The 13,245-nt window shown below is 36.2% G+C and overlaps 1 protein-coding gene across 2 annotated transcripts; it reads right to left on the bottom strand.

Moving 5' to 3' along the window:
* Positions 1-2,854: 2,854 nt before the first annotated feature.
* smyd4 (SET and MYND domain containing 4) lies at positions 2,855-9,652 on the bottom strand. Of its 2 annotated transcripts, XM_082157444.1 has the most exons (11): positions 9,421-9,652; positions 9,059-9,203; positions 7,655-7,744; positions 6,559-7,531; positions 6,208-6,468; positions 5,935-6,107; positions 5,698-5,833; positions 5,498-5,614; positions 4,898-5,021; positions 4,658-4,805; positions 2,855-3,009 (listed from the first exon to the last, which is right to left on the bottom strand). In XM_082157444.1, exons 1-10 carry the CDS (start codon positions 9,552-9,554, stop codon positions 4,676-4,678), a joined length of 2,283 nt encoding a protein of 760 aa, XP_082013570.1. In that variant the 5' UTR covers positions 9,555-9,652; the 3' UTR covers positions 2,855-3,009; positions 4,658-4,675. The 2 variants fall into 2 exon arrangements, with proteins under 2 accessions (XP_082013570.1, XP_082013569.1); XM_082157443.1 differs by lacking the exon at positions 2,855-3,009 and having other exon boundaries at positions 4,469-4,805.
* Between the last annotated feature and the right edge of the window lie 3,593 nt (positions 9,653-13,245).

The raw sequence follows: 13,245 nt of genomic DNA, 5'->3' as shown, positions 1-13,245 counted from the left end.
GTGGTTGTTGAACTAAGTGGTATAAATGCTTGATTACTTAATAGATTTTTACTGATTAGATAGCTGATTAGATAGCTATCCAATCATTAAAGACCAAGTGGAAATGCCCTCCCGGAGGCAGAATCGAGACTGATAGCAATCCAGGTGCTAAGTGTAGGATTCAGGTTCGTTTAACACGTTACCACTTTTAAATCCACTCTGGAAAATTCTCAAATTTTCCCCCACAATCAGCACAGAAATATAATTTTAATAAAATAAGTAATTTTTTACTATGATTAAATTGTCATTGTTAAAATGGTTTAGAAAGTGAGTTTAATTTGAGTTTAAAAGCTCTAGCATCATTTATTCCCACTGGGTTTTATATTTTGCCTTCTAAAGCAATGGAATTCATAATTCATACGTTTGGGGCCGGTGTAGATGCTCTTTTGTTGTTTAATTCATCTAAGTGTAGAATTGCGCTATAAGCATTACATACTGCGATAGAGGACACACTGTATATTGCTCAGTTGTGCTTTAATCCATGTAGACAATGTCAGAATGAATACAAATGCCTGAGACAGACAAATCCACCTGATATTAAGTCAGGTGGGCATTTCTGCTGTTACAGAAGCCCCTGCACTGCAATCATGAGTGGGATATATATGTGCATATCTGCTCAGGTCAGCCATAAGTGTATGACCTCATTGCTATGTATACATTTAGACAAGACATGTCACATGATCTTCAGAGAATGGGAATATTATCCTTCCAGAATGCTGAGCTATTGCTTGAGTTAATAATGCAGAATGATTTAAACAAAGGATGCCGCTCATCCTAGACCAACACTTCATATTTTCATAATTTCATAATTATTTTTAAACATTTTTATTTTCAAACATATTTTGCAAGGTTTTCGTTTTTTGAGTTTTAACAACCTGAACTGAAATTACCTGATATTTTTGGGAAATTTGCTGAACTTAACACTGATTTTCAAATAACAGAACAATTTATAAATAAACAATAATTAAAAATAATGCCAATTTAAGACTTTGATCTTGAAATTTGACTTTGAAATTTCAAAATGAATTACTAATTTTAATTAAGTCATCATGCAAGTATATTCAAGTCACTGTCTGTAAAAACTGTATTTTTAATATAAATTAATAGATCCATGTTATAATTCCTGTCTTGTTTCCCCTGTTTTGTGTTTAAGGACTTATGTTGAAGTGTATTCTGTTTCCATTGTTACTTCCTGTGTTTAGTTCCTATTTACTTTCATTTCCATTGCTACCTTGTTTGTTGCCATAGTGATTCATTACTCACACCTGTTTCTTGTTAGCCCCTTGTTTAACTTGTGTATAAGTCAAAATCTGCATAATAGTTTTGTACTACAATACTACAAAAAGGCGTAATAATGGAACAACAGTTTTAATGTTGAATTTGCTGAAAACAGTGGAAGTGAATTTGAGAACTTGTACAATAAATATTCGTACTTGTAAGTGAACATTTAAACTCAGCTCCAATGTGAAAACCTGTAAAATTAAAATCTAAAGCTGAATGTTGAAATTTGCACTCGCAGACAATAGTCACAAACCTGTATTCTGAATTTGAAGCTGCAGACAAGTAGTCACAAATGTGTAAATGCCATTCACAGAAATACAATGACAGACACAAACTTATAATATATATGTGCCTTTAATCTTACATTCACATTCGCACAAAAAGAGTAGCAAGAGTCAAGACGCAAAATTTGAAATTGCAGTGACAGATTTGAGAAGCTGCAAGTGCCTAATTGAGGTTGTACTGCGAATGTGAATGTAAGATTAAATGCAAATATATATTACAAGTTTGTGTCTGTCATTGTATTTCTGTGAATGACATTTTACACATTTGTGACTACCACAATCCTGGTCCAAACTTTATGTGGCACATTGACTAGCAACGCTATCTGGGCCGAGAACACTTAACAGTAACCGTACTATCTCCCTCTTCATACATTTTAAGTGCATCATTCTGTATCCAATAATTTGGCCGGATCCCGTGATTTCCTCAGATATAATAATACATAACCACTGGTGGTGGTTGAGGAAAGATTCCCGTAAAGTGCTCTGGGTGTAGGCCTACAGTAGACATATGAAAGCGCTATATAAATGCCTCATTCATTCATTCATTCATTCATAAAGCTGGATATCTCCATCCAGTCTGAAAAGTCTATTACGGCGCAGTATATTTTGTAACATCTTAAAACAAATGGTAATGCCATATTGGTAGATTGGCACCTGTAGAATTTCCTTTTGTTGAAAGCCCAGATAAAAATAATTAAGCTACTATTTTGTGTAGATCCATGTCCGAGGCAGTTCGACTTAACGAACGCATTACTTTAAGCACAAGCACACACACACACACACACACACACACACGTGAGTAATGAATTGGAAACACTCGCTCTGCGCCAGTGGATACGCACCGTTATGTTTCGACTTTAATCTCGAAATGTTTCAACTTTAATCTCACATTTTTTTTTAATGTTTTTACGTTGCGTTTCAGGGCTTCCGTAATATAATACAAAGTATAGTGTTTAAATAAATGTAATTACATGGTTAAAAAAATGATTAAAATATAAAAAATAATGTTCTCTTGTTGACATATTTTTTTTCATAATTCTTGCAATAGGACGAACTGTTGAATGAGTGATCTTGAGTCAAGTCCCTGTAGTCATCCAATCTGGCTCTCATATGCTGATTAAATATATATATTATAAACTTGACAGGTGATTTATTTATTTTTTTGATTAAAAAAAAGTAGTTTGAATAGAGTTGTTTAAAAGATGGAAGCAATTATCACAGTGAAAATGTTGTTTCATTTTCCAATAAAAGATGATACATTTTTACTTGATTTGTTACATTTAATTACCCTTAGATTTTGACTCATATATAGCCCTTGTGATTCTCTTGTTGCCAGTCGATGTTTGCTGTAGCGTGTAGATTGTGTGCGTCCGAATTCCTTGCTTTCCGTGTTGGTTTTTACAATCTGTAAAAGAGTATGTCGTCATATAGGCTACTATATAAATATTCACATCACATCATTGTACATGAAAGTATTTAATTTATTTATTACTTATTTGCTGTAATTGATTAGCTACTTCAGATAAGCCCTTGCTTATGATTAATCTCCCGAGGTATTAAATGTTAATCCCATTCCATTCCATAAAAATAAAAATCATGAACATGCCCTTAAGCATAAAAAGTTATTTCTTACATGGAGGTCACATATCCAGCCATGCTGATTATCTGCCTGTTGTGAGTCTGAATGGCCCTGAATGTCAACATGAGGTCACACACACATAGTTCCTGCTCTCCTGAGATATATAATCTCATTATCCCCTGACTGTTAAACAGATTTACCGACGCAAAAACCTTGACTAGAGGCTCAAATTAACCATCTAACGCGTTTCTAAACAGCATATCCAAAAACCTCACACAGTCTGGTGGTTGTAAGAGTGATGAAAGTGCTAAATCTACTGGCTTGGATTCCCCTTTACCAGCTGTTTTTAAGGAGAAGTATAGAGAAGAAGGTTTAATTCCTTGTGAGCACAGAGATAGTCCCATGGGTTTCACTCTAGTTGTCTGAGAGCCCATTAGCTACATTAAATGTCAAAGGCCTTCACTGGATTATTGTACCATTGTTCTTAAATATACGGCCGGCCGTTTTGTATCAGTGTGTTGGTGTTTGGTGATACGTTTCTTCTAACACATCTAAAAGGGATCCCACTGTATAGGACGAGAACAATATGATAAACTAAATGTTTTAAGAGGTTCTCCTGCACTTCAGGAGAACTGAAGTGCAGTTCTGTTGCCTTTGGCTTGCTCAGTTGGGGATATTTTGGGGATATTTAATTTAATTTTATCAATCAACAAATTCCTCTTGAAACAAACTTTGTTGTATTATTTTAATTGAATACTGTGAAGCTGCTTTGATACAATCTGTATTGTGAAAAGCGCTATACAAATAAACTTGACTTGACTTCAATGTTGAAGAACATTAAATATTCAAGAGCACAGGTTTCTACTTTTTCTGTTTCTTGAGGGATACCATGATGCAATGGTAGAATATGAATTACAAGAAGCCTTTTATAGTGCCAACTATCATGCTAAACTTTCTGTTTCTTGAGGGATACCATGATGCAATGGTAGAATATGAATTACAAGAAGCCTTTTATAATGCCAACTATCATGCTAAACTTGAATATGGAGTACAACCATACCATAAAAAGAGATGCATTGGTTTCTTTGTTTGTTTTTTTGAGGATTGACACTTTACTGAGTATTGACACACAGCTGTGCTGTGTCTCATAAGCATGGTTTGTATTTCCTCACTGTTGTTAAAGACCGCCACCTAGAGGTATGAAATGGTGTTTGCAAACTGCTATTACTCTTACTCGAATTTAAGGTAAGGGATTTAATGACAGACTTAAATGATGACAGATTAATGACAGTAGACAGATTTCAATTTAATTGTATTTACATTCATAGTTTTACTTTTCTACTGTTAAATGTAGGGGCATTAAGAACTTCAATAAAGTATCACATCGCATGTTAATTCATGACTTAATACTACTCACATATATAAAAAAAAAAAAAAAAAAAGTTCAAAAGCATCACATGTTGTTTGAAAATACCATTCAGTTTCGGTTATTTCACAGCAGTCCTTGTAGACAGCGTTCCATTTCATGAAGTTCCTGTAGTTCTTCACAGTGAGGGCCACAGTGGAGAGAGAGGAGCCTATGGGCCCTGGGAATCACAGAGAGAGCCGCACCACAGTCTCCGCTGTCAAAGGTAAGAGGAGAAGAACTGTTTTTGATCATAAACAAAAGTATAAGAAGTCTCATCGGATAGAGTTTGACAAGTTGAGCTCTTACGCGTTAAAATGTAGCTGTGCTAGTTTAAAAAGCTGTCGTCCAAGCTCAATGCTGTCCTCTCCGAATTGGGCCTGAACAGCAACAATGCTGCGCTTTAGATGGGACGCAGCCAGACTCCATTCACCTGTGAGTAAAATAATCCTAAAATCATACTACACTCTTAACTAGTATGAATTTAGATGTTACTTATTTCATCAGTCAACAGGAAATGAAAAAAAAAGTACAACAGCTTGTCACTGGGCAGTACCCTGAACTACGTACCTTATCTACTCCTACAAGGTGCATATTAATACCTTGGCTTAAAGTTGTAATATTTACCCTTAGGGGCTGGAGAATGTGTTTTTGCATATAACTGCACTGCTTTTCCATGTTTATTTTTATGTAAACATATGCTAGACGTACATGAGCATCTTGTGACACAGCATTCTAAAAAAAATATTGCGCTCAACTTTAAAGAAGTTTTATTTATCTTTTCACCTAAAGATGTCCCTTTAAGGGTACTGTCCTAGTGATAAGCTGTTGTACCCCTAAAGGTACATTTTTTGCACATTTTTTCTGAGAGTGTTAGGAACATGTGACGTATCAGGCTGTTGTTCTCACCTGTTGTGGCGTACACACGAGCGGTCGCATCTGCTAGCTCTCCTTGGAGAGGGTGAGTCTCTATTAGGATGCTGTTTGCCTGAGAAGTAGCTGATTTTAGGATCTTTAGGGCTTTGTCTGCAAGACATGGATACATATTATTGATATTTATGGATAACTAACATTGAAAAAACAGTTTGTGATTCATATTGAGGCAGTACCTAATCTGTCTCTCTCCATAAGATGAAAGGCTTCATCCAAAAGACACTGTAAACCCTGAAGTCTGTTTTGTACATCGGCACTGGTGATCTGATGACCACAGGATGGCAAAGAGCACATGTACCCATCCATGCGGGACTGAAATTTGTTTGGCAAATGGTTCCTTTAGTAAATAAATGTGTAATACCAGCAATATCTCCAAATATTTTGATCAGTTTTATTTTTATGCAAATGTTTACCTGAAGAGGCTTTTCACATTTCACACACTTCAGCCCAGGTGTTGCGTTTTCTTTTGCATTCTGGCTTCCTTCTGATAGGTCTATAAGACAGGCTTGACAGTTACAATGGAAAAAGTACTGCTCCAGCAGGTGGCGCTGACGCTTCTTCACCTCCATTCTGCTACAGTGTGGGCCTGTGAAGAAATTATGACATTAAAAAAAAACATATATATATATTATAAATATATATTTCAAACCAACCAACCAACCTAAAACTGAATTCACATGTTTTACCATAACAGTGCAGAATCTCCTGTCCTGCAGTAAGATGTTTTGAAGCGCGTACAGTGACCGTCACACCACAGTGAGAGCTCTCTGGATGGTCAATGTGACCTTCAGAACAGCCGAACTGACTGAGCGGGTCATTCTGAAAGCCTGCAGTAAAGGAGATGCTTGTGTTTGGACTGCAGGAGTGGTTAAGCAGGCTGAGTACAGGAAATATTGCTGTGGCAATTCGGATTTCACTACTGGACTGAACAGCCATACCACTTTCTTCTGTAAGAAAAATGATCAACAATCATTAAAATTCATGAATCTAATGTATTAATTGGCAGTTTGAGTTTAAGCATGAGAGCTCTGTCGAACCTTTGACCCTAACAGCAGTGAGTGCTTGAGCGTTACACCTGAGCTGCATCATGTGTCTCAGAGCTGTGGCTCCTAGCATGCTCATCTCAGGCTGCCAGATTCCACTAACTCCTTCGTCCTTGCAAGATGCCCACATGTCCGGTGGGGGTCCACCTTGCAGCCTCCTATAAAGCACCGCCATGGTGATCGCCAATAAGAAGCGTGAGCCGGGTGAGTGTTGTGCCACATGTGGTAAAAGGCTGTAGATGCCCATGTACGAGTTGCCATGATAACAGTCGGTATGGTCTGAATCTTCTCTACAGTGGCCTCCAAGACTCAACTTGACAGGTGAATCACTTTTATAAGAGCTACATGTCACATGGTCTTCTTGTGAAAAGTCTGAACCGTTTTTCTTAACCCTTTGAACTTCATTTAGTCCGGCTTTGAGGGCCACTCTTAGTGCAAGATGTCCCAAAACCCCAATGGCCAACAGATCTGCTCCAATTGGGCACTCCCATTGGTGCCAGCGCTCCCAAGCATCTTTTTGACAGCTCTCTCCACAGTACCGAGCGTAACTACAGTTTGGACAAGGCACAAAGCTCAATGATTGGCTCAGGCAGTGGTGACAGTGTCGGTCTTCAGTATCAAAAGTCTTTCCTTCCTTTTTGGTCTCTGTATTGAGTTTGTTACTTGGTATGAGTACATAACAGAAAGCCTCGTCCTCCAGCACCACCTCACCAGCTGGTTTATTTTCCGTGGCTAATATGTGGCGACCTTTCTCTGGACTGAAATAAACAGACACACCATGTGAAATACAAGTAGTAGAGTTTCTGCTTTTCTGGCATGGTGGTGTTTGATGATTTGTGGTTGGCATGTTGGATTTTTCAGGTTTTCTAAGTTGATTCAGGCATGCGGCTTGTCTAGTTCTCAGTTTGTCTTGCAGGTGGCTTGGGTAACCAGCCTCCAAAGAACGTTGAATATCCTGAAGACATTCCTGAGGAAAAAAAAGATAATCACTTAAACTCATATAGATGTGTCAGTGTTGCACTAAACAATTTGTCTTGTTCTTATTTGAATGCTTCCCAAAAAAAAAAAAGAGCATAAGACAGACTCTTACTCTGTAGAGGCCATGGTAAAAGAGGGCTGCAGAACGGTTAGCATAGCACAAGGATAGCTCTTCTGTATTCTTGTCTGCATTGCAAACACCCTGAAACATCAGAGAGAATGGGAATATATCATGATAACAGTACAACCTGCCATTTGAAATCCAAACCATTTTTAGCATAAACACTGAGCTCAAGCCATCATAAAACGTTTTCTGAACCACAGTGATTAACTTTATTCACAATATGTCCTAGTACCTCAATTTTAACGGTTTGAAGATGGATTGCTCACCATCAGATTGTGTTGCCCCATGTTTCTTTTACTAGGAGTTTCTAATATCTATCAACCTGATACTGGCTAGACCCATCTTCATGCAGGAAAGAATCAAATAGTTGGACAGAGGCTGATATATGCTGCGCCATTCTGTATTCTTTTTGCGTTTTGCTCGCAATTAAATATATTTGTTAAAGGTAACCTGTCGAGTGCATCCTTGCAACACAGTAGGTTACACCATGTTTCTTGTACATACCTTACAACGCATCAATCTGTGTTCAGATTTCAGAATGAGCATTTTGACACTTATAATAGGCCTACATATTTGATGCCTTGTGCATCCTCTGATCTGTTTGCAACTGCAATGAAAATCAACATAATGCTTAAACTTTTAATAAGCAGGGGAAATTCCTGACTTTAAATAAATAATAATTTACAGTCTTAGGACATTTGCGCTGCAAGAATGTACAGGGAGACTGGTAATGTTTACTCATAGAAATCAGATTTAATTTCCTATTAATTCAATAGAATGCCTGGGAACCCCAATATGGCACAGAAGAAGAAAGAAGTCTGATAAATCGCAGTTTACTAAATGTTAAACATTATATAATGTATAGGCCTATTAAATATAATGTTGCATAGCAATACTTTACAATGTTTCCAAATAATTCATTTTATAATGATACTGTTATTGTTGTTGATATTGACCTAGTACTTGGTAGCGAAAAGACAAGTTGTTTTGCCAAACCCAACCGTCACCAATCTGACGGAATCGCAAAAAAATCTGTTATCAAACAGGTTTCCAGAACCCTCTAGGTTTCCTGCTCCCTCTGCCTGTCATTGGTCAAACAAGCACATAACCCCGCCCCAAACTCACGCTATTGGTTGAGCCACAGTTAGTTACTTAAAATCGAGCAATGGCGCGATAGTGCAACAAAATCGATACTTTTTGAGGAAATCAACCTGGATTATGCACGTTAAGGAATAAAGCAGGAATAAATAGTAACAAATCAGGAATACAGTGATTTAATCATACACAAAAAAGTAAGTTAACAAAGAAAATCACACACATCAAATGTATTGATGTATAATATCGTTATTATACGAAGCAGGTAACGTTATTTAGATCGCATATTTTCCTTACCTTGGAGTAATAGAGTGCTGCGACTGTGTAATCCTTCACTTTGAAGCTGAGGTTACCTTGCTTTCTAAACTCAGATGCCCTCTCAGGAGACTTTTTCACGGAGTACTTCTCAGAGATTCTGGAGAAAGTGTTGAGATCTTCTGGGCTGAAATGGACAAATGAGAAAAGGTATGTAGAATATTTATTTTTATTTAGAAACATACAGCTGATATTTAAATATTTGCAAACTGTTCACACTATATTGAATATCTCAATACAAACTAGTGCAGCAACGTACAAAGGCAGATTAGTATCATATATTAGGCTATCTAAAATAATTTTTAAGCGATTTTATAAACAACTCCAGAGTGCAATATACTGACCCTAATATTGACAACCCGTGGCTGAATATCACATCTATATCTGTCAGCAGGCAGAAGCCTTCAGATTCTTCAGATCTCATTTCCGTCCATTTCTGCTCGACATGCCGAACCCACTCTGGACAGGGCAGATCCATTCAAAAATACGCTCAAAAAGATACCTATTAACCGAAAAAATATAGGTACGAAATTGTTTAAACACTTTGGATTTGACGGCAATAAAGTGACTTCCTGTAAAAACTTTTATCAATCTTCAAAATACAGGCCCTGGCAAGCTGCTTGTTTAATAATAATAATAATAATTAACAAAAAATGTAATTTAACTGTAGCTATAAATAAAAATAATAGTTATTGAAAGGGGGAACATAAATTAGTTTACATGTTGGTTTGATGTACTTTTTAGCATTTTAATTTAGATTGTAGATTGTTTTAATATATTCATAATAAATTATTAATAATAAATACTTTTATGTCGCCTGCTGCCTCCTTGGAAGGTATACACATTTTTTCTTTTCTTTTTTTTCTTTATTCATCAATTCAAATGATGCCTCTTTGAAAGCAGAGATACAGTAAGAATCACTGGGAAGGCAGGTGCATTAATTTCCCCAGTAGGTGGCGACATTGTTCCACGTTACAATCTTATTTTTATAAAACACTCCTCTCAGGGACACAAGGCAGGTGCACATAGGTATCAGTTCTCGCAACGCATTTTGTTCTTTTAATAGGCTATCTCTTTCTGTTGGTCAAGCTCTCTGGGGACTTCATTAGCTATTGTTTCTCCAGGGGTAATACAATTACTGTTTAAAGAGTCAGTTCTGTCACTAAATGCTTATATTTACTGCCCCAATGCTTTCAGATTAGGTCTAATGCAGGTTTTTTTTCCTGGACATTATAAATACAGTGTTTAATCAATGTCGAAAGAATTTGAATCTGTTTCATAAGGATTTATAGGATTTGTTCTTTGGTTTGCTGTGAGAAATTGTCCTCTGAAAAAAGAGCATTTTATTTTTGATGAAATTAATCAGCATCTGCAAAAGGAGAACTGCTATACAATATTTGTGAGAAAGTAACAATTTCCATCATTTACATGGAAATGTTTACCCACTAGACAAAAACACTTACTGCAGCTTCACTGTACTTATTTCTTGGAAGAAAAAGAAGACATACCATTTAGTTCATAAATATATAATGACATATAGCATACATTTTCCTATACAGCTCATAAATACTTTACAGGGTGGTTGCAGGTAGATTAGGCCACTTTTTTTTTATTCATCTCAACATGCTATACAGCTGTAACTGAGCTCAATTGTATCTTTGGCACAAGACAGGCTCATATTAATAAAAAATTTGAATAAAAAGGATTTAATTTAGTTTATAACTTGGTTCACTTTATGAAGTGTCTCCATGTCTGGATATGAATATTAATGTTGTGTTGTATCTGTAAAGCAGCTGCATCTGTGAGTTCCTGGGGGATGGTGCTTATCACACATATTGCTCTATAAGAGCTGTATGCTCTACTGTTTTGTTTCATATTTGTGTCTCAAAAGCTGCTGTTAATGCACCCTGTGATCTAGGGCACTTCTAGAATCTTGTATTTTCATGACTGTCTTTGTTGTTGCATGTGGGTGGAATGTTTTCCAAGAACGTAACTTGCTTTCTGACATTTTACCTTCTTTCTGAAGAGTTGTCTTTATTTTACCACTCTTAAGTTTAATATGATGCAAGTTATGCTGCCTGTTGAATTCTATGGAATGAAACTTGCCATCAGCTCATACTGTAGTTAAATTAGCCTATATTGTGAACCTTATGGCTACTTGGTACATTACAAAAATATAAATAAAAAAAATTAACAACATGACCCAAACTATGCAATTAAATCACTATCTATTTAACAGATGAGTTTGTGAGATTCATTTGAATAGTTAAGCTATTAAATGGCTGTTTTTGCTTCGCTAAAAAGAATCAGTAAATAAGAGGCATTTGTTTGTGATGCGCTGTATGTTTTTGATTCACTTAAAAAGAACCAGTTCAAAAGAGTCATTTGTTCATCAATCAGACTACATTTTGGTTTGCTTAAAAGAACCGGTTCATAAGAGTTAGGCTATTTGTTCGTGCTGTATGGTTTTTTGATTATCTAAAAAGAACCAGTTCATTAGAGTCATTTATTTGTGAATCAGACTGGTCATGCTGTATGTTTTTGATTCTCTGAAAAGAACCGGTTCATAAGAGTAATTTGTTCGTGCTGTATGGTTTTTGATTCTCTAAAAAAGAACCAGCTCATTAGAGTAATTTTTTGTGAATCAGACTACACTAGTTGCGCTGTATGTTTTTGATTCATTAAAAAGAACCAGTTGACAACAGTCAATTATCCTTCAATCAGAACACTCCATGTTTTTGATTCTCTAAAAAGAACTGGTTCATAAGAGTTATTTGTTTGTTAATTGGAGGACTACACTTGTTTGCACTGTATGTTTTTGCTTTTGCCAAAATAACTGGTTCATAAGATTAATTGTTCGTGAATTGGATATTGCCCTCTATGTCTGCATCCGAAATCGCATAATTCCCTTCTATAGTAGGCGGAAAACAGAATGTGACAAAAGAAGTAGGCCTATGTTGAATTCACAGTACTCATAAAGGGGTAGGCAAAAAAGTACCTGGATGACATACTTCTTCGACGTAACTGGCGCTGGTAGGTCACATGATAATGACAACATGGCAAATGTAGTACGTCCAGACTATATTCATGTTGCACACATTCATACTAAATAGAAAATACTTTTAAAATACTTTCAACCATAATCAGCCATAGTGCTGTATGTTTTTGATTCTCTAAAAAGAACCGGTTCATAAGATACATTTTTTCATGAATCTGAATACACTGGTCGTGCTGCATGTTTTTGACTTGCTAAAAAGAACTGGTTCACAAGAGTCATTTGCTCGTGAATCAGACTGCACTGGTTGCACTGTATGTTTTTTATTGTCTAAAAAGAACTGGTTCATAAGAGTCATTTGTTTGTGAATTGGACAACAGTGGTTGTTGCACTAGCCTATATGTTTTTGATTCACTAAAAATAACTGCCACTAGTTTGTGAATCACACTACACTGTTCAATATATATATATATATTTTTTTTTTTCCATGGCGACAGCTCAACAGCTCATTACTTTGCAATACATGCCCTTTTTAATTTAATGCATTCAATTCGTACTGCAGACTCTGGTAAAATATGCCTTTTGCTGTAGGGCCAAATATGTTGAGAACCACTGATGTAAACAATACTGTGCCAGTTGTCTAATGTGTAATAAACGCATAGGATATATTCTGTTACCATAGCATCTAAATAACTTACTTTATGTATGTGTCTGACCAGTTAAAACCCCAGTATAGCTGCCATGTGCTGATTAAGATGTTGTAAAGATGGATTTGGTTTAATTGTCACATATCTGTCAGTGACTTACAGTTTCAAATTTCAAATGGTCACTTAGTCCAAAGACTGGGATATCTCACCTAGTAAAATGTTACATGCCTCTGGAGGGCTTCTATTGTAGATAATGGCGAGGAATTATATATAAACGGAGACCCAATAAAGGATCATTTAAGTTTCTCCGGTCAATTTTCGATTAATTTTCCAATGCCTGCTGTAATAACACCAGTGAACAGATGTGAAAAGCACCCTGTAGAGCATTACAATGTTGTACTATCACGTAATTGAATGGATTTTAGTTGGTTTCATTTTAATCTGAGCCAATAACCATAATGCATTTAGCAGCTGAACAAACATTTTTAGTTGCGTAGAGATGAAAATACACGTCAAAGTGTTCTCTC

This window comes from Leuciscus leuciscus (genome assembly GCF_965113295.1).
Source record: "Leuciscus leuciscus genome assembly, chromosome: 24".
NCBI lineage: Eukaryota > Metazoa > Chordata > Actinopteri > Cypriniformes > Leuciscidae > Leuciscus > Leuciscus leuciscus.
Note: the sequence above shows the minus strand (reverse complement) of the source record. Positions and strands in the feature narration are given on the sequence as shown.

Excerpts from the sequence above, each read along its gene's own strand:
- smyd4 (XM_082157444.1), bottom strand. The coding sequence starts at position 9,554 with ATGGATCTGCCCTGTCCAGAGTGGGTTCGGCATGTCGAGCAGAAATGG. Across the intron at positions 5,834-5,934 it reads AATGTGAAAAGCCTCTTCAG|TCCCGCATGGATGGGTACAT; the intron begins GTAAACATTTGC and ends AACAAATTTCAG. Across the intron at positions 4,806-4,897 it reads GCACAGCTACATTTTAACGC|CGGAGACTGTGGTGCGGCTC; the intron begins GTAAGAGCTCAA and ends TACCTTTGACAG.